The sequence below is a fragment of the Apium graveolens genome, chromosome 9 (assembly GCF_009905375.1).
Source record: "Apium graveolens cultivar Ventura chromosome 9, ASM990537v1, whole genome shotgun sequence".
Classification (NCBI taxonomy): domain Eukaryota; kingdom Viridiplantae; phylum Streptophyta; class Magnoliopsida; order Apiales; family Apiaceae; genus Apium; species Apium graveolens.
In genome coordinates, this window is record NC_133655.1 from 248727486 (window position 1) to 248747740 (window position 20255).

The following is a 20255-nucleotide window of genomic DNA, read 5'->3' on the forward strand; positions in this document are numbered from 1 at the left end:
TCACAAAATAAATATCAAATAAAAATTTAAAAAGAAGCAAATAAAGTTGGTAAACATAACACAAAAACTAGTTTTCATATAATAGAATAATTCACATGTAATTGGACGTACCAAAATTCACCCATATATATTTTCCAACAAAAATGTTTTTAATATAAAAAATAGACAAATTATATTTAAATTTAAAATATTCACCATTTGAAAATTATAGAGTGAAAAAAATAAGAATTTAATAAATTAAAAGTTATGAAAAACATAAATTTCAGGAGTAAAGTAAGATATGGTGAATTTCTTTCAAATAAGAATAAAAATTTCAAAAAATTAAATAAAAATAATATATAAATCATCTCATGCATCGCACACCGTATATAAGCGATGTAAAAGAGTTAAGGGAGGTGAACAAAACTTAATCATTAGATGGAGTCAAGAAAAACAAAAAATTATAATTAAATAAATATAGAACTAAATATTTAGAAAAATACAATAATAAAAATTATTTATAATAAAATATTTTAATATTAAAATTACAATAACAATTTTTTTTGAAGAACACATAATACTTAAAAAAATCAGTAAAACATAATTTATAAATTAACCCGTACATCAACTTATATGTTATTGGCCAAACATGACCGTAATAAGTTGTAAAATACAATCACCAACATAGGAAATTACTTACTTAATTTTAGCCTCTCCCGAAAAACAATTATTATTCTTAGAAAAAAAACAACTACTTAAACTACTATTTATTCTGAAATATAAATGCTTTTGTCTTAAAATTAAAATAACGTGTGCATTGACTGGCTATTACACAGAGGCCTTGAATATTCTTGGTATCTTTCTGACAATCTGTTTTTAATACCAAAATAAAGAATTAAACATACAATTACAGACATCATATCACGCGTGACAAAACCCTCTTCTGTTCCAACTATATAGGCAACGCATATATAGTTACATACATACAGGCTACAGCCCTGTCTTTGCAATATACACACAGAAGAACAAAAAGAACTAGAACAAGAACAACAACACATTCATTCATTCAATCTATTTATTCTCTTGGTATGCTCTCAATTCTTGTATTTAATTCTAATCTCATTTTGTATACGTAGTAACTTTTTTATTTAATGGGTGTTGATTTGAAGTGTTTTCTTGTTGAATGTGGTTTTCTAATACATGAATTTGTATGTTTTTTGTGTAAAGATTCAATCTTTAGGCTTGTTTTGATTGGGGTTTTTCTGGGTTTTGCATATTTCAGTGTGTTTCATTCAAAGATTGGAGCTTTTATGGGAAAGATTTGATTTTGCCCAATTTTTGTTTGTTAACTTTTTTTTTTGAGTTATTATATACTATGTGTTTTAGGGATTTTTTTTACAACTTGAATTTTGCTTGTTATTTTGACATGTTTATTAGTAATGTAAAATGTGATTGCCCTATCAAAGTAGTTTTCAATAGTTTTGACCATATGTTGGACTATATCATTGTGGTGTTTAACAACTTATGAACAAGTTACTTTCTTTTTAATAATTAAATGAAACCATCTTTGAATGTTTTTGTGTTTGTAGATAAAGTTGTGGTATAAATCATTAATAAGAATTGTTTTTTAATTATGCAATAATGTTATTTTTTTGCCAACCTAGATGACAAAAGAGAAATAAGTTCCTTGCTTCTTTCAAAATGTCCTAATGAGTCATTTTTAAGTTATATTGAAAAGATGAATTTAGACTTATAAGTTGGTTATTTATCATCCTATAGTTTCACCTAAAAAAATGTGCTTTTAAAAAAAACTCTCTCAATTGGTTTGGCAAGGCTGTTCAATGTATTAGGTGTTTTTTAAAGAAGGTATGTCAACTTGTCACATGAATGGCCAAAGAAAGTGGGAAAGAATGTAATTTTGTGACAAGTGGGAAGTCAATAATCAAACACATATTGCTTTGTGATTGGTATTTTTTTTCAGCTTCATAGGCTTTATCTTTGCATCACATAACTTTTTTAGCTTACTTGAAGTAATAATTCCTGGCCAAGTATTTTTTTTTTAAAAATTCTGAAGTTCTATTTCTCATAATCTTTTAACTTTATGTGTTTTTAATTTACTCCTCTTTTGGATTGTCATTTCAAAGTATATCAACTAATTCAGCTCCTATATTCTTGTGGGGTGTGTTTGGGGATCAAATTTGGTCGGTTGCTGATAGTTTATATATTGCTTCTTGCTTTGTTGTCAATGCTGTGTTGACAGCCTTAATTTTTTTAAAACAAATATAATACACCCACAACATGTATGACATAACAAGGCATGCTTATCGAAATGTCAGATTCTAAAATCAGTTTTGCTTCTTTTCTTTTCCATGTTTCTTTGTTCATACATTAAATACACATTAGCCTGTCAAGGATTGGCCTCATAAATGGTTATCAATTTCCATTTTATTTCTGCAGATTTTCAATTTCAATCAAGGTTATGGCTTTGTTTCTACAGTAATCAGAATTTGAACTTGGGAGTGGTTTTGCCATCATTAGCCGTAACTTGATTATTTTATAAGAGATTGTCAGCTTGTCAACTTTTATGGCCTCTTTAGCTGGAAGCCTTCAAAGACCATTCCTTGCAGCCTCTGCTGTTGCCGCAGCTTCTTTATCAACTGATCTTCATGACAAAATAAAGCCATCCAGTTTATCAGATACTGATACTTCTTTGGAACATTCAAGTTCTACCTTACAGTTGTCTTACAAAATGAATTCTTCAAGGGTATCTCAGTTGTCTGTTTCCAAGCTGTCTGACTTATCTTTTATTGCCAGGACAAGAGTACCCGTTCCTTACATAAGATGCCCTCTTCCTATTACATGTCAGAGTTCTATCTCAAACTCTTTATTCTCTTCCATTGTCGCTTCTCCAACCCTTATTAATCTATATACCTCTGCAGAGTTAGCCAAAGCTAAGCCGACTGCATATACGCCTAATCTCCCTATACAGCCATTATCTGAAGACGTATTATATAAATGGCATTTGCCCCAGCCTAATACCTGTGATGTAACTGAGAATTCTGATTGTTCATTGGCCAAGTCCAGGACAGTAGTGGTTTTGCTTGGATGGTTAGGTGCAAAGCAGAAACATATGAGGAAGTATGCAGAATATTATACTTCAAAAGGATTTCATGTAATTACCTTCACCTTTCCCATGTCTGAGATTCTAAGCTATCAGGCTGGCTTGAAAGCTGAAGAGCATGTAGATGTGCTTGTGAATCATCTGTCTGATTGGCTGGAAGAAGAGCAGGGAAACAATCTGGTGTTTCACACTTTCAGTAACACAGGGTGGTTAACGTAAGATTTCCCTCTTTTAAATTCTCTAGCGGGTTCTTGACTTTTTCCAAACTACCTTTTATGATAATCGTATTTGTTATTCTTACAGATATGGAGCAATTTTGGAAAAATTTCAGCAAGAGGATGATGCCTTAATCGAGAGAATTAGAGGATGTATTGTTGATTCAGCTCCTGTAGCAGCCCCTGATCCACAGGTAGATGCCGCTTGCTCACAAATGTCATACTTGTTTACGTAATGATTAATGAGCTTTAGAAGCCTACATCGACATAGTTGTGGTCTGGGATTTATACAATGACATTCATTGTTTTTGATTTAGGATTTTACTTCGTTTTAATTTGATCAATAACTTTTTAAGGTTTTTTGGATATTCGAGCATACTTGTCCAAAAATGATACATTCGTGGATCGATGTGAAAAGATTTTAGAGATTGCTCTCTGGCAATGACCACAAAACGTTACTGCACTCCTTTCAAAATTATGTAGATTGTAATTTCAGGTCCCGTGAAACTTAAGTACTGTTTCACTTGTCAAAAAAACAATGAATGGTCTAACTACTATAGCTCTGTGGTTATGCCATTAATTTTAATTTTTGGTTAGCTGAAATTACCCTAATGATTTGAAGCTTTCTTTAAAGCTTAGTTTAATTGGGTTTCTATGATAGCCTCTCATCTATTTATATGCTGAAAATATTTACTGAATATCTGTGTTCTCCTTAGGTATGGGCTGCAGGTTTCTCTGCTGCTATTTTGAAAAAGCAAAGTGTTGCAACAAAACAAGACAATGCAGCACACAGAAGCGATGTTGAAGTTTCAGGTAGAAGCTATGTTTCTAGGGAAGCTAAACCAGCATTTATGGAAGCAGCTTTGCAGGTCGTATTAGAGAGAGTTTTCGAGGTGGTCTTGAAGCTTCCTGCTGTTAATGGGTAAGATATTTAGATTCATGATGGTGACTCAGAGTGACATAATATCTTCAAGTCTGTTAAGTCTTATGTTCTCTGTGATGCGTTCATACTAGAACCATCAACCATGGAAGATGTAAATCAAACCACTTGATTTATGCTGTTGTATCTTGGATGCCCTTTAAAGTCTTGATGCTGCAGCACTTTGTGCCATTTCTTGTCAATTATCGTTAAGGAGCATCACACTTTCTGTTATTTATGTATATAGAATTTTCTATCATATGTGCATTGACCATTCAGCTTGTGTAACATTCCTGTCCCACAATAGAACATGTAGGAAATTTGTTCAGGGCGTGAGATTTAGTCTGACTAATAAGTGCCCAAATGCCCAAACAAATTATGATACTCTGGGGGACTCTAGTGGGCTTCGTGAATTATCCAACTTGGTTGTACTTAGACAGGGGACTTCTTTTGTCTTTGAATTTGAGCTCGATACATATTGTCAGTTCGGCCTATGAGATTTGACCGTGTTACTTCTTCTTTTATAGGAGGCTGTCTTCTTTAATGGGTCAACTGAAAACTGGACAACCTAGCTGCCCGCAGTTATACATCTACAGCTCTGCAGACAAAGTCATTCCTGCTGAATACGTTGAGTCTTTTATAACTGAGCAGCAGAAGATAGGACGTCAAGTTCGGGCTTGCAACTTTATATCGACGCCACATGTTGATCATCTTCGAAATGATCCAGAGCTGTACACATCTCAACTCACCCAATTTTTGGAGGATTGCCTGCTTTCTAGCAAACAAGATCCTTGACACTGGCTCAGCCCTATTAGATTTTTTGATTTTTTTTGAAAAAAATTATACTTTCTCTTTTTTCTTACATTAGTAACAGAAACTGTTCTTCAAAAGATAAAGATATACAAATACATGACCAAATGGTCTTTTACATGGTTCTGTTGTTAACAAGAATCGAACATGTGTTGTCAACTTATGTCTCAAGATCTCATCTTGACATCTTTTGTCTGGTGGTTTACAATAAGAATGAAAATAGAGAAATTATGTATGCAATTATACGTACACTTGAAAACAAACATGATGTTGATATAAAAAAAAGCTATGAAATGCTGAATACAAACTCATCTTAGAAAACAAACAAAGAAGATGTTGACACAAGGAAAGAAACGTAAATTAGTGCTAAAATTAAAAAGATGATGTTACATCTCTAATATTTGTTTTAATTTAGTGCTAAAAAGATGATGTTACATCTCTAATATTGTTTTTTATTGGTTGTTATGGTATTGCCTTGCGATTTGCAACCACAAATTACAACAACCTGTACGCGCTGTATTTTCAAGAATTTTCAAGAATGTTATTTGTAGTTCTATTAAGCTACCCAAATTTCCTTCCCAAAAAATAATTAAAAACATAAAAATTAACAAAGTATACAAGAAATTACCCATTATCCGATTTATATTGGATCAAATTTTTCAAGTTAAAAATGAGTTGAGTTGGATTGGGTCGGTCCATATATGAGAATAAGCAAAAATTATAAATATAAATGATGCATGATGTCCCGACATTTTGATTGAATATTAAAAATGTGTATTTTTTTAAGTAAAGGAAAAAAAGAGAAAATTTTATTTTCTTCATTTGTTCCCGAGTAATCTTTTAATAGGAAAAGGAATCTAAATATTTGAAAATAAATTCGTTCAACATTTGTTTCAAAAAGAAAATAACTGATTTTCCATCCTTTCCTTTTCTTCACTGAACTCAAAAAACATAGTAACTATATTGTGGAAAAACTCAATTCCTCGAAATATTTTATTAAAAATTATATTATTAAATTAATATAAATTTTACTTTCTCCATCCCTAATTAATTACCTATTATTGAGCGAAGATTAGAAACTATCCTTTAATCATCTTTAAAAATTAAAATTTACATATTAAAATAGATCAGATATGTTTTACAATATAATTAATTAACAATTATTTACTTATACAGAATATCAGTCAAATTTTAATTAATTTAATATTACTCTCTCCATTCTTTTTTTAAGTATTGCTTTGATTTTCTACGGTTATGTGCTAATAATTTAACTTTTTGTAATAAAAGTCTAAATGTTATATTATTTTAAATAAATGGGTAAATGTTATATTTTATTAAAAAAAGAAAATAAACAAAATCATAAGTGAAGGATCTTTTTGTACACCTTAACATATAGTGTTCAAATTCAAATTGACAACCTCCTTTTTATTATCTCATTTTCTTTTATAAAAGTCAAATTGACCAATATATATTAAAAATTAAACATTTTTCTTTTATCATTTAGAAAAACTAAAAATTATATATTAAAATCATGGTTGTAAAAATTGGTACTAATTGGTTTATGTACCGATTAGGGATTAAGCGGCAAATCGGGGAATAATTGGAGGAATTAATCGGAACAAAAATCGGATATATTTAAATATTTTATTAATATTTAATATATTTACTATGAAATATATAATTCAAAAATAATTTATAAATATTAATCGGATTTGAAAAAATAGATCGACCAAATATTTTTTAAGGATTAATCGGGATTAATCAGGGATTTTTTAAAAAATCGGAGATTTTTAGAATACTGATTAAAATAGATTAAATATAATTTTCATTAATATAATATTTTTTATTATAAAATATTAATAAATTTAAGTGAAATTAAATGTAACAAACTAAAATGAACCGATGAAGTATTTTGAAATGAAAGGAACTAATGATCGAAGAGCCGACTAAAATTTGAGATGCAGGGTATTTTGGGTATTTTAGAGCCCCCAGGCCCCAACACAAACACAACACCATCTGACACTCTTATCTGTACATACAAATACATACATAAATACATGATACATATGATAGTATATCCATCTCAAAACCCACCTTCAAATCACCACTGATCCAAACAACATTATCCAATGTCTTCAAAAGTCAACACCCCAGTTGACCAAATCTGCATAAACAAGTCTCTAACAGATGATGACCTAATCTCAGTGCTCTCAAAACTAGAAGCCCAAGAAGACAAGGATGTGTTTGGCTTGGTCTGTAAAAGATGGTTGTTCATACAGAGTAGTCAAAGGAAGAAGCTTTGTGTCCGTTCTGGGCCCCACATGCTTCAGAAGATGGCTGCTAGGTTCACTAATTTGCATCATCTTGATATGTCTCAGTCTGTTAATCGATCTTTTTATCCTGGTGTTAGTGATTCTGATCTCTCTGTTATTGCTTCTTCTTTTGGCTGTTTGAGGACTCTTGAGCTCAGGAACCTTAAAGGTTTGATCTTGTGCTTTCGGGTTTATTCCATTCTGATTTGATTAGCGTATATGTAGTTAAAATGGAGAGTTGGAGGTAATTTGTATAATCTCTTAGTGCTTGTTGGATCATCGAATTACAATCAGAACCCAGGTAACATGAATGAGAATGAGGTATCAATATAAAAATAGATTAGAACCTCATTCTCAATCCCGTTAACTGGCTTGGCTTGAATTCCCCTATTTTAGACAGATTTGTAGGTGATCCTTTCGAAATTTAACAAAATGCTCCATTTTTCTATTTCTTGGAATTCAATTTGATGTCTAAATATTTAAGTGGATATGTAAAAATTATAATCAAACAGATACGATGTTTAAGAACTTTTTAAAGTCTTGATTGGAAGTTACTTGACTATGTTTGTTGAAACCTTTTTAGAATTTACAATGTATGCCAACATATTCTTATCTAAATTTAAAAATCAGTGTTGGTGTACGTTGTGGATTTTATTAAAGTAGTACTCATCGAGAATTCATTTGAACTTTGACTTCTTCTTTGTTAGGGTTTTATGTGTTGGATCTAATATTATATTAAAAAAAAGAGGTTAAAGTTTGTGCCTTAACAGGATAATCTCTATGTATGTATAGTTTGTGATCATATGGAAGTAGTAGTTATTAGGAAATTCAATGTCGTATTGGTGTTAAAGATTTAAGTCATACTATATCTCATCTTTATAAGCATCTTGAATAAGAACCTGGAGTAAAATTGTTTTCATGCGTTTAATCATTTTAAATTCATAAATGTTGCCAAAAAGGAACTTAAACTCCATTTCCTTTTCCTCATTAGCATGCATAGCAACAGTTATCTTTAGTTCTAAACGTCATCATAATTTCATATGTATTTGGTTGGGCACCGGTTTATTAGCTGTATACCAGTGGTCACATATTTCTGCTACAGTGCCAGTTTTGGCTTTGGGATTTGCTCGGATGTATTTTTTGCACCATTTTAAAGCTGGAACTTTCATTTTATAATGATCTTTGAGACTTATGCTGGACCTATAAATTCTAAATTGTGAAGCCTGACGTTCTTTTTCAGGAATTACTGATATCGGGCTGGCAAAAATTGGGTCATTTCTTTCGTGTCTACAGTTTTTAGATGTATCTTACTGCAGAAAGATAACAGACAAGGGGTTGTCAGCTGTTGCCGAGGGCAGTCCTAATTTGAAGAGCTTACATGCTGGCGGTTGCAGATATGTTACAGATGCACTACTTAAATCTCTTTCAATTCATTGTCACAATTTAGAAGAACTGGGCTTGCATGGTTGCACCAGCATCACTGATTCTGGACTAGCCTTTCTAGTTGAGGGGTGTAAAAAGATTAAGTATTTGGACTTCAGCAAGTGCAGCAATGTTGGAGACACTGGAATATGTGGTATATCAAAAACTTGTGCGGCTTCTCTTAAGATATTGAAATTGCTGGATTGTTATAAACTCGGAGATGAATCTATGTTTTCCTTGGCGAAATACTGCAATAATCTCGAGGTTCTCATTATTGGTGGCTGCAGGAACTTATCTGATAAGTCAATTAGGTTGGTGGCTGCTGCCTGTAGTGTCAATCTGAAGATCCTTCAGATGGATTGGTGTGTGAATGTTTCCGACTCTTTAGTGAACTGTATTCTATCTCAGTGCAGAAGTTTGGAGGTTCTTGATATTGGTTGCTGTGATGAAGTGACTGATTCTGCTTTCCAGGGATTAGGTTCTGAAGGATCTGAATTAATATTGAAGATTTTGAAAGTCAGTAACTGTTCTAAGATTACCGTGGTTGGACTAGGCATGCTTTTGGGTTCGTGTAAAACTCTAGAATATCTTGATGTAAGGTCATGCCCCCACATTCAGAAATCTATTTGCGATGAGGCTGGTTTGCAGTTCCCTGCTTGTTGTAAGGTAAATTTTTCTGGGAGTTTAGCAGAACCTGATGTGTTGATTTGAGGTAGAACGCTCTGCATGTATACCTTTGTAACATTGTTGGTTTTGGTGGATGGAGAACGAGTTGCTACAGTACTTGCTACAAGCTATTTGTCCATACGATCATTTACCACTTGACAATAAATCTCAGGCTGTGTATGTTCATATTCTGTCCATTGTTTAGCTCTCTTTGTATTTGCCTTCCTCTTTCGTGTATCAAATTGTTTGTTTATTGTATCTGGTAGGGAGTTGTATCATTATTCTTCTTGGAAATTGATGTTATAACTTTGAATTGCCATCTCATTTTGCACTATTTACTGGTTGTATTGTGTTCATCGGGACATGGATTCCCGAGGTTCTGATGCAAAAAAAGTGCTACTATATCTCATTTATTTCCAAGCTAAGGGCTGGAATCAGTCTTCAGTAACGCCACTGAATTTGATATCTAAGATGATATTGTCGATGATGTAAAATGTCTTGTTGCCTTGAAAAGCAAGTGTACCTGCAAATTTGCGATTGAGTAGATCCCTGGTTCGAACGATTTTGAAACCTGTAAATTGTACAGGACCTTACCAGGCTCTCCCTGACGCTGATATTTTTTCTAACTATTTGCTAGATCACATGTTGGATTATCTTGTGCTAGATCACAGGACATCACCTGTTGAGACTCCTCTGATGATGGATAGGCTTTATAGAGTTTTTTATTACCTTACAGTACTATCCGCTAGATCATGGATCCGAATGGGCGAATCCTATGCGCTAGATGATGGGTTTGAATCCGAAGCAGTACATGACTTTATAAGACTCCTCTACCAATAAAAGGTTTTCCAAGACCACCTCCAACTAAGGCATTCTTGGACTCAGCTAGGCACCTACTGATACTGATGCGCTAGCTTTATTGAGGGCATGTTCTTGGCATCCAACATATGTATGTTATTTTGTATAATTTTATTAGTTAGTTTCTCGAATTTCAATAGCTTAACAACTAGATAATTACAGTTTGTTTATAAAAAGTGTCAAACTTTAATTTAGAGGCCATTATAATTATAAATTTTTGGTGAGGTGTTGACATTTGGTGAGACTAATGTCCACAGGAGCCAGGATTCCCTAGGAATCGGTTGCTTCTCAAGACCAACTCGCTTCTGAGAACCCAACTTGGCAGGATTTCATTTGTGAGTTTCTGGTATTCTGAGTCCTTTACAAGTATACAATACAATTTCTTTAAACAGAATTATCTACAATCGTTCATTTTTTGTAAGGTTTTTCCACCACATTAGGTAAACACTAATCCCTGCTGGAGTTGAGTACTTCAATGAATAAACTTATGGCCAGCAAAGTCAGCTTCCAAAGGAAAATTGATCTGTGTATAATTATATTTTCGAGTTGAGTATACTGAACATTTTTCAATCAATCTACAGAAAGTCGTGAATATCCCTTGTATAAAAAATTATGCACTTAAACTAAAACATATAAGCTACACAGGTAAGGCATAGAATCAAAAATAATACCCAACTCATAGATTCATGTATCTACACTTTGTTTAACATCAAAAACACTGCAACGTTTGTAGGTATAAGGTATGCTCAAGCTACAATATCTACATTTACATAACATGCACCCAGGCAGAAGCATAGATTCTTTTTTTCTTTGTGACATTTATTGCTAGTTGCGACTCCATTGCATTTGAGAGATTGCTTCATCTACATATTTGAAAGTTCTTTGATAATTAAGGAATCCCATGAACCAGAAATCAAAATTATCCCCGGTTACTATCTCTATATACTTCTGTGATGGAATTTCGATGTTTGTGCTCTTGTTGGCTCTCTTGATCTTCCCTAGGGGGATCATGACCTGCAATAAGTATATAAACTTTATTCAGATTGTATTCATATAAGCAAGCAGAGTTCATATTAACCGCTCAACAGTCAACACATAACATTGTAAACGTATTAAGACCTCGTAACATTTATGATAGGTTGGTAAATTTACAGCTTGTAAGAAGAGATAAGTAATAGTCATAATTCATAAATTACGCACCTTATATTGTACTCTTAACATTTCTCCAGTCGAAGAAGATACTTTCATTGTCCTCTCACTGCAGAAGGCAATCTTGTCTGTAGAAATAAAGAGGAGTCCTGCTATTGGACCTGCTGTTGTTGATAGATAGCATTGGGAAGCTTTTAATAACTTTTCTCCTATTCTTGTGTTGAAATTCTTGTTGAAAACTTTTGTAACTCCACCTAATCGGAGAATCTTTGCTCCCGAGCTCAGCTTACCCTTCAGGGTTTCGGTAATTTTGGGGCCTAATCTCACTGCAAGTGCAAAATGAACTTATTTAACACTTGGAAAGATACAAAGCATATTCCCTTATGTTATTGTAACTCGTGTATAGATTACGTTTATAAGTTGGATCATATACAAGAAATAATTACCATGCTCTCTGACTCTTTGGGCAAAACTTTCTGTTCTTCCAACAAGCTTGTTCGTCCTATAATTCGTTGATCCTAGTTTATCTGCACGTTCAAGAAATAATATTAGCAAAAAATTCCGTAATCCATAATTTGGTATTAAAAAATGAGAGCAGAACAAATCCAGAAGGAGGGAGGGATACTTACTGTGATTAAATTTAGAATTTGCCTTCGAAGGCGGATTGTAGCACTTGATAGCGAGATTACTGTCTGTTACGACGTTGCCTGATGAACTCTTACTTGAATATGCAGCTGAGCTGATTGGAATTCCAGCAACATTTGTTTGAACCTGATTCTTCATATTTCAGAGAATGCAGTGAAATGGTTTTAGTTGAAGAGAGATTAGATTATTGGGTAGATAGAAAATTGCTAATGTATGTGTACATATATATAGAAATAAACTGACTAGGTGGTTTGAAGGTTATAGTTGGATGAGTCATATAAGTGTCATCAACAATACCAAAGGTCCCATTACATAAATCTTAAACACACAACCAACTTTGATTTGAAGTAGGTCAGCTGTTAATTTTACAATATTAGCACATTGCTTAGTCTTTGTATGCTGACACAGAACTGAGTTGGAATTTTAGCTTTGTGAGGCCAACCTGCTTTTGGCACCAAACTTTAAAAGTCAAGAAGATTTAAATTCAAGCTTCGTGTAGCTTTCTTATCTGCTGACGGATGTCGAAAACTACCATCTAAAAGTGGTAAACCTCCATTTCATGTTACTTCTGTCTGTTTGCATACTGAGAGTACAAACATATCATGTTACCGTAAGTGTTGGGAGTCGGATATACTGTGTATATTCGGTTTGTTTCACTGGTCTGGTAGTGTAAAAGAAAGAACTGATTATCTACACAACTCAAATTTATTCTGAGCTAGCCGACCAAGTAATGTTCTTAGCAAGGGACAAGCTGTATCTAAATAAGTGGTGGGCAGAATATGCTCCCAGGTGGTTTAATCATTGAATCTCAACTAACATAACGCATTGTTTTGTTTAAGATTCATTGTACATAGCCCTGTGAGAATAGTATAATCATGACCCATTATGTTTCGAGTCAATTTGAAGTAATTAGGATTCTTGAGTAATCTTTTAAAAATCCACAATCTGGCAAAATTTGCGGGGATTTTGTATTTTGCTAGTCGCAAACTCACAATCACATCTTGAGGTGGAAAGAAAAGCATTCAAAGGATCTTGCATCATTTTGCCTTCTTTCTACTATGCATGTCTTTGTTAGTCATATTGATTAGTCTCATTTCTTTAAGAAATTTAACTGCCTTTTGTTATGTTCATCTTGAAGTAAAAAATAAAGTCTTGCTTTACACGATGATCAATTTGTCTGCTCACTATCCGCTAGATCACATGCTCAAACTCAAAAATTGTATACTGGATATCCACTAGATCATGTATTCAAACTCTAAAAATTAAATGAAATATAATTTTAAATAAAGTAAGACCTAGAACACCAATCTCATCGTGAGGATAAAGATACTATGTGTACGCTAATCTTTCTTGAAGATTAATGGCATCTTGAACCATGACGAGTAAATTCAACTCTTAGATCATTAATCAGTATGATGCCTCACTGTTAATATATGTTTTAGATTTTTCTGTTTATTTCCTTGGTTATCCAAAGGTAGTTTCAACGTATGTATCTTCACTAAACACAATTTGATATTTTCAAGATTTTAATTTCATCTTCGTCATCTAATATGTTTCTTAATGTATGTGATTAGCTTATCATCTCCTTTGTTTTGCTTTTCTTTTTATTCAAAATATTTGTCTTGCTAAAAAGGTCATGTACACTGCAGAAGTCTACCCCATCAATCAGGCCACGGCTAATATAAAACTGACGTTTAGGTTTTAGTAATACAGATAACTAGTTCAATTAATAGATATATTTTTAACCATTATCACGAATTGCCTTCTTTTTCTCTTTTGCTGCAGATAGCCTTGTTCTACTAGATATAGCAGGGACAAAGCAAGTCCTCGTAAGAAAGTAATAAACTTTATAGAAAGGCCATCCATTCATGCATCAGAGTTTAAATCAAGTTGCTGAGAAAAAAGCTCCAACTGAGATATGTAAGATCCCACTTGTTCAATTGCATACATGTCATGATATGATTCTATTACATTTTCTTGCTTTTGCAATAGTGAATATCCGCACCTTGCCACGCCAGATCACTTAAAGTATTGAAAATGTAAAGTGAATTTGAATCCAGATTTAAGGCAGAGAACGGCTCATGTTTGTGAACCCTGATTTTCCATCAAGACAGATAAAGCCTAAGAAGTAAAATATATACACCCTAGGCTAAGCTAATGCTACTAACTATATAGCTCAACATAGTATTAACTGCATGCAGGTAAAACAACTATTGTTGAGTTGAATTCATTGTGCGTGAAAAAGAGCATTTTGAATATATTTGATCGTTCTTTGATAATTTAGGAGTCCCGTAAACCAGAACTCAAATTTATCTACTGTGGCTATTTGTATGTACTTCCTTGATGGCTGTTTCAGATTTTCTCTTTCATTGACTCTCTCTATCTTTTCTAGTGGGATGACGACCTTGTAGTGTACTTTTTGAAACTCTCCAGTCGAGCAAGAAACTTTTATTAATCTTTTGCTGCAGAAGGCAACCTTGTTTGTGGAGATAAAGAGGAGTCCTGCAATTGGACCTGCTGTTGTAGATAGATAGCACTGGGAAGCTTTTAATAACTTTTCTCCTTCCCTACTGTTAAATTTCTGGTTGAAAACTTTTGTAACCCCGCCCAACCAGAATATCATAGCTCCCAAGCTCAGCTTTCCCTTCAGGGTTTCAGTTACATTGGGGCCTAATCTCACTGCAATTGTCAATACTTTTTTTAATATCTATCTTTTTGGTTTGGCCCCTCAAGTGCCAGTGCCATACATGCATCAAAATAATTAAATACATGAAGTTCATGCATATGTTTAGATTAAATATAGGAAATAATTACCATGCTCTATGACTCTTTGTGCAAAACTATCCGTTCTTCCAACAAGCTTGTTCTTCCTACACTTTGTTGATTCTAGTTTATCTGCACGTAGCAAAGAACATTAGTAAAACTCGCCTTTTAGAAAAGTATCCATAAATTGGTGATATAACAAGAGATCTGGATGAGTAAGAGGGATACTTACTCTGATTGAATGTGGAATTTGCATTTGAAGGTGGATTGTGGGACTGGATATCGACATTATGGTCTGGTGAGAGCTTGGTCAGTGATCTTTCAGTTGAGTATGAAGTTGAGCTGATTAGAATCCCAATAACATGTTCTTGTACTTGATTCTTCATACTTGAGAAATTGCTGAAATTATTAGAGCTGAAGATAGTGTAGATACTTTGGAAGATAAAAAAATAGCAAATTTGTGCATGCATGATTTATATGAAAATAAAAGGATTTGGGTGCATTGAAGGTTTCAGTTGGATGAGTCATATTAATATATGTGTCACCAAAAATGTCAATGGTCCCATTACTTAAATCTTAAACACACAACCAACTTTGATTTGGATTAATTGAGCTGTTCAATATTACAGTGTTAGCACTAGCTTAAGTCTTTGTTTGCTGACACAGAACTGATCTGGAATTTCAGCTGTGTGAGGCCAGCCTGCTTTTGACACCAAACTTTCGAAGTCAAGAAGATTTTGTATATTTATTGAAAGTAGTCAAGAAGATTTTATAGGTAATCTTTATGTAGCCTTCCTTATCTGCTGACGGATGTTGAATTCAAATATCTGAAAAAGGGATGATCATGTCATGTTAAAAAAAACATTTCTACTCTTTGGAGCAGGATAAGGTCCACATACATTTTACCCTCTAACTTCGACCATTCTTCAGATGTAGACATACTCGGTACATTTGGTTTGGTTCAATTTTCTTTTCTGGTATGGTTCTGTTCATTTAAAAATAACTGATCACTTACAAAATCTTTAAATTCGTATTGAGCTAACCAACCAAATAATATTGTTGAGTAGTGCGGTCTAAACTGTGTCTAAATAATATTCTATCTCAACCAACAAACCACATTGTATATTTATTTTCATTAGGATTCATTGTACAAAGCCTAATGATATAGTAAGATGATGGCCCCTTTTGAGAATCCACAATCAGGACTCATGAGAAGGCAAGAGGAATTGCAGGAAATTTTATCTGCCAAGTCACTGGCATTGTATATTCTATACCATCCAGATTTGCTGTTAATATTCATTAATATAAAGTTTGTCATATATTCATATTAAAGTTACACTGGTGATGAATTTTTATATACATATTTTATAAGTTGAATATATGCTGCCATAGTATCTAATCAGTGATCTCATAAACTTATTAGCTACCACTATAATTGAAGGGTTTCTCTATCAATGAATGGATTTTCAATAAATAAATAAATCTAAGCAGTGATCTCATAAACTTATTAGCTGACACTGGGGAGAAATTTCCTTTATATTTTCTTAGTATCTTCAATGGAAGGAATATGCTATTTTCAAGATTCTAATCTTATTCTTGTCATCCTTTTGGTTGCTTTATATTTGTGACTAGTTTATAATCTTCTTTTTCTGGTTATTCCATTTTCTTCGTAGGGGAACAAATATGCACTTACATGAGCCTTACACAAGGGTCGTGGGCAGTGCACAAGACTCTCCCATCACTGAGTCCTTGTGACGTAAAATGAGCAATTCCAAGTATACAGCTGTTGCGGGAGGTACTATTTCAGTTCTGTATTTATTTTATCATCTATAGTTAACAGTTAACACAATATGCCTCTTTTTCTCTCTCTTTTGCTGTGTATAGTGTTGTTTTTACTAAATGTAGTAGGGACAAAGTAAATCCTCATAAGAAAGTAACAAACTTTATGGAAAGGCCATGTATGCATGCATGAGAATTCAAATCAAGTTGTTGGGAGGAAAAGCTTCAACTTGTTCACTGCATAGATATATGTCTTTGTATATTTCTTAATAACTTTCTTTTTATTGTGGAATAGAGAATCATCACCCAGATTGAAGCCTAAGGAGCGAAACAGCATGCTATTTTCATGCATCCTTATATGAGGAATTCGACATAGTGGAAAATTAAGGTTTTTGAATGGAACTAGATCCAAACGAATTCTAATGTTCTAATTTTTAGAGGTTATCAGGATCTTAAAGTAAAATTTATACTATTTTTTAACAAAAGAAATCTTGGTTTTATAAAAAAAATCTTACTAAAATTTTCAGTTTAGCCTGGATTTCAGCCTAGGTTAGCCCCCTGCCCCTGTTAGCATGTATATTCAGATGTTATTAGCTTTTTGATGCTTAATTTTACAAAACCTACTAAAATACGAAATACCAATGGTGCAGTGTTGCTATCATATGTGGAAACAAGTGGATTTTCATTGAGAAAAATGAATCCTAGGTTACAAACATATACCTCCATCCCATAGCACAAAGACATGCTGTGGAACAAGGAAATAATGAATAATTGTTTCAAGATTATTGAGATTCATCTACTGCTAGCTGAAGAAACTTGTAAGTTCTTTGATGGTTTAGGAATCCCATGAACCAAAACTCAAAGTCATCCTTTGTCACTACGTCGATATACTTTCTTGATGGATCCTGCACATTTTCGCTTTCATTCACTCTCTTTATTTTGTTTAATGGAATTGAAACCTTGTAATGACTCCGAAGCAAATCTCCAGTCGAAGTAGAGACCTTCATTGATCTTTCACTACAGAAGGCAATTCTATCTGTTGAGATAAATAGTAATCCGGCTATTGGACCTGCAGTTGTGTATAAATAGCACTGTGAAGCCTTCAATAGCTTTTCGCCTTCACTAGAACTAAAGTTTTGTTTAAACACTTTCTTGACACCCCCTACTTGGAGAATTCTAGCTCCTAATCTCAACTTCCCCTTCACTGTGTCACTTAACTTGGGCCCGATTTTCACTGCACATTCGAAGCAAGAAGAATATATAAGTTATTGAGTTTACAAGACAAACAGAAAAATCACGCAATCCCAATTTTAAAAATTTAAAACCAGAGTCCTGTGTTTATGTCGCTGAAAAATTTAAGCTCAAAACATACCATGCTCACGGATGCCTAGCGTAAATTTGTGCATCCTGTCAAACATTGACTCCGTCTTTCCTGTAGTTTCAAGAAAAGAACTGGTTACTTAATGATGGCTTCTAAATAATCAAATTCATGTGCATATATAGTTGTCAGTTTCTTTCTTTTCATATGTGCAATAAGGAGATGCTTACTCTGTTTAAACTTTGCAGATGCATTGTATTGATTGGAAGTGATGCATAAAATTCCTTGTGGAGGCATCTCAGCTGGATATGCTCCTGAACTGATTGGAATTCCAATAACTTGTCCTAGAATCTGGTTCTTCATATCTGATGAACTGTAAGATGCTTGATTCTGTTTCTAACGCCTGAATGATTGTTGATTGATCTTTTCTTCGGATATATATTTTACAATGAATCAAATTGACGCGGCTTGCATAGTATTTATAGTGCTGATAAGATGGTTAGTGGTATTCAACTTTAAGTTGCATGACTCACCGTGGGCTCTTCTATGAGACAAGTGTGATAGTGCATAATTTTCTAAGATAAGATATGATAGAAAATTGCATGCCTTCACTCTTTAAGAAAGCAACTCTGGATTCTTTTCTGTATATGTTTTATGTCTTTGTTTTTGTAAAAGTTGTTTATCAACGATAAAAAGTTAAGCTAGTGGTAGTTAGCTGAACTGGAAGGCATGTTCGATTTTGGTAAGAGGTTTTTAACTAATTGAAGACAGTAAGTTTAGTTGCTGCTAGACTGAACAAGAAAGGGATTGTTATACAGCCAACCTAACATGCACTTAAATGATAGTGATCGTTTGATCAGAAGCTCTGAAGCTCCTTATCGACTTCTTCACAATGTCCTGTAAACTATTCATGTGTTCACAAACAGAAGTTGAGGCTGTTGAAAACTATATATTTTCTAAGATTATATGATTTCATCTCCTTTTTTTTCCAAATCTGTGCAGTGACATTCTTTCTGATGGCAGCATACCTTTTACGGTACTGCTTTTGAATATAAACTTGATTAAGCAAGGGAAAGAGTAGAATGATCACATGCAAGTCATAAACAGCTGCTGGTGCCAAAGTTTCAGATGCTTATCTGGATTGACATCACTCTGCAACTTCATTTTATCATCGAAGTTTCTTTTTATTATCTTATATCCTAACCCTGATGTGTAAAGGAATGGATTGTGGCCTCATGGGGCATGCACAAGACTAAACATTGGACGACACCTTAAGAAGATTTTGTATATTTACTTAAAGTAGTCAAGAAGATTTTATAGGTACTTAAGCTTTATGTAGCCTTAACTGCTGATGGATATCGAATTCAAATATCTACAAGTAGTCGACTTCCATGTCATGTAACTACTGTCTGTTTGTACAAGGGAAAAAGGATGATCACGTCATTTTACGAAAACAACATCTCTACTCCTTCTAGCAGAGTAAGGTCCACATATATTTTACCCTATAGCTTCGACCATGCTTCGGATGTAGTCATACTCTGTATATTTGGTTTGGCTTGATTATCTTCACTGGTATGGCAATGTTCATTAAAAAACCTGAGTATTTACAAAATTTAGGATTTGTATTGAACTAACCGACTAAATAATAATTTCATGGTAGGTAGAATAAGTTTTCAGGTGTTTATCCATTCCATCTCAATTCTCAACAAACATTATACATTCTTTATTTGTTTTCTTTAAGATATTTTGTACGAGGCCTAATGAGAAATTGGATTCTAGAGTAATCATTTGAGAATCCACAGACAGGACTTAAAAATAAGCAAAAAGGATTTTGAGGAAATTTGTCTTTTGAAAGTCAATGTCATATTTGATACCATCCAGTCTCCAGAAATTCCAGTAAGGTGGTAATATTCATTTATCCAGAAGTTGTTGAATTTGTGTTTTCATAGACCATAGTATCTAGTATCTAATCAGTGACTTCATTAACTTATTAGCCTATGCTGTCATACTGGTTATGACTTTTATTTATGTTTCCTTAGTTGTCCTCGGATGTTTTGTACGTTAATATCTCCTGTGAACACAATATGCTATTTTCAAGATTTTATTCTCATACTTTTCTTCCTCTTTTTTGTTTCTTTATACTTGTGACTAGTTCATAATCTTCTTTTTCTGGTCATTCCTTTTCTTCCTAGGCAAACTTAATTGAAAATAATAATATACAGCATATGTGAGCCTTACTCCGAGGTTGTGTTCGGTGCACAAGACTCCTTCGTCACCGGGTCTTTGTGACCTAGCACAA

At 33.4% G+C, this 20255-nt stretch overlaps 4 protein-coding genes and 1 long non-coding RNA gene across 5 annotated transcripts; 2 read left to right on the forward strand and 3 right to left on the reverse strand.

Annotated features, from left to right (window-relative positions):
• Positions 1-888: 888 nt before the first annotated feature.
• Positions 889-5284, forward strand: LOC141686977 (uncharacterized). Its single transcript, XM_074492096.1, has 5 exons — positions 889-1065; positions 2437-3315; positions 3404-3509; positions 4032-4237; positions 4762-5284. Exons 2-5 carry the CDS (start codon positions 2564-2566, stop codon positions 5027-5029), a joined length of 1332 nt encoding a protein of 443 aa, XP_074348197.1. The 5' UTR covers positions 889-1065; positions 2437-2563; the 3' UTR covers positions 5030-5284.
• Positions 5285-7094: 1810 nt separating this feature from the next.
• Positions 7095-9763, forward strand: LOC141687504 (uncharacterized). The gene is made up of 2 exons (XM_074492802.1): positions 7095-7525; positions 8597-9763. The coding sequence occupies exons 1-2, from the start codon at positions 7174-7176 to the stop codon at positions 9487-9489; spliced, it is 1245 nt and encodes a 414-aa protein (XP_074348903.1). The 5' UTR covers positions 7095-7173; the 3' UTR covers positions 9490-9763.
• Positions 9764-10955: 1192 nt separating this feature from the next.
• On the reverse strand, positions 10956-12304 carry LOC141687505 (GEM-like protein 7). The gene is made up of 4 exons (XM_074492803.1): positions 12081-12304; positions 11898-11978; positions 11503-11777; positions 10956-11316 (listed from the first exon to the last, which is right to left on the reverse strand). Exons 1-4 carry the CDS (start codon positions 12232-12234, stop codon positions 11128-11130), a joined length of 699 nt encoding a protein of 232 aa, XP_074348904.1. The 5' UTR covers positions 12235-12304; the 3' UTR covers positions 10956-11127.
• A 1686-nt stretch (positions 12305-13990) lies between these two features.
• Positions 13991-15464, reverse strand: LOC141687506 (uncharacterized). Its single transcript, XR_012561032.1, has 3 exons — positions 15092-15464; positions 14911-14991; positions 13991-14775 (listed from the first exon to the last, which is right to left on the reverse strand). It is a non-coding gene; the product is annotated as an uncharacterized LOC141687506 (long non-coding RNA).
• A 1837-nt stretch (positions 15465-17301) lies between these two features.
• Positions 17302-18404, reverse strand: LOC141682813 (GEM-like protein 4). The gene is made up of 3 exons (XM_074487506.1): positions 18187-18404; positions 18011-18070; positions 17302-17872 (listed from the first exon to the last, which is right to left on the reverse strand). The coding sequence occupies exons 1-3, from the start codon at positions 18317-18319 to the stop codon at positions 17421-17423; spliced, it is 645 nt and encodes a 214-aa protein (XP_074343607.1). The 5' UTR covers positions 18320-18404; the 3' UTR covers positions 17302-17420.
• Between the last annotated feature and the right edge of the window lie 1851 nt (positions 18405-20255).

Coding starts and splice junctions, on each gene's coding strand:
- LOC141687504 (XM_074492802.1), top strand. CDS start 7,174: ATGTCTTCAAAAGTCAACACCCCAGTTGACCAAATCTGCATAAACAAG. Junction 7,526..8,596: donor TGAGCTCAGGAACCTTAAAG/GTTTGATCTTGT, acceptor GTTCTTTTTCAG/GAATTACTGATATCGGGCTG.
- LOC141682813 (XM_074487506.1), bottom strand. CDS start 18,319: ATGAAGAACCAGATTCTAGGACAAGTTATTGGAATTCCAATCAGTTCA. Junction 18,071..18,186: donor ATCTGCAAAGTTTAAACAGA/GTAAGCATCTCC, acceptor TTGAAACTACAG/GAAAGACGGAGTCAATGTTT. Junction 17,873..18,010: donor GCTAGGCATCCGTGAGCATG/GTATGTTTTGAG, acceptor TCGAATGTGCAG/TGAAAATCGGGCCCAAGTTA.
- LOC141686977 (XM_074492096.1), top strand. CDS start 2,564: ATGGCCTCTTTAGCTGGAAGCCTTCAAAGACCATTCCTTGCAGCCTCT. Junction 3,510..4,031: donor TAGCAGCCCCTGATCCACAG/GTAGATGCCGCT, acceptor TGTTCTCCTTAG/GTATGGGCTGCAGGTTTCTC. Junction 4,238..4,761: donor AAGCTTCCTGCTGTTAATGG/GTAAGATATTTA, acceptor CTTCTTTTATAG/GAGGCTGTCTTCTTTAATGG.
- LOC141687505 (XM_074492803.1), bottom strand. CDS start 12,234: ATGAAGAATCAGGTTCAAACAAATGTTGCTGGAATTCCAATCAGCTCA. Junction 11,778..11,897: donor CCAAAGAGTCAGAGAGCATG/GTAATTATTTCT, acceptor TTGCACTTGCAG/TGAGATTAGGCCCCAAAATT. Junction 11,317..11,502: donor TGTTAAGAGTACAATATAAG/GTGCGTAATTTA, acceptor TACTTATTGCAG/GTCATGATCCCCCTAGGGAA.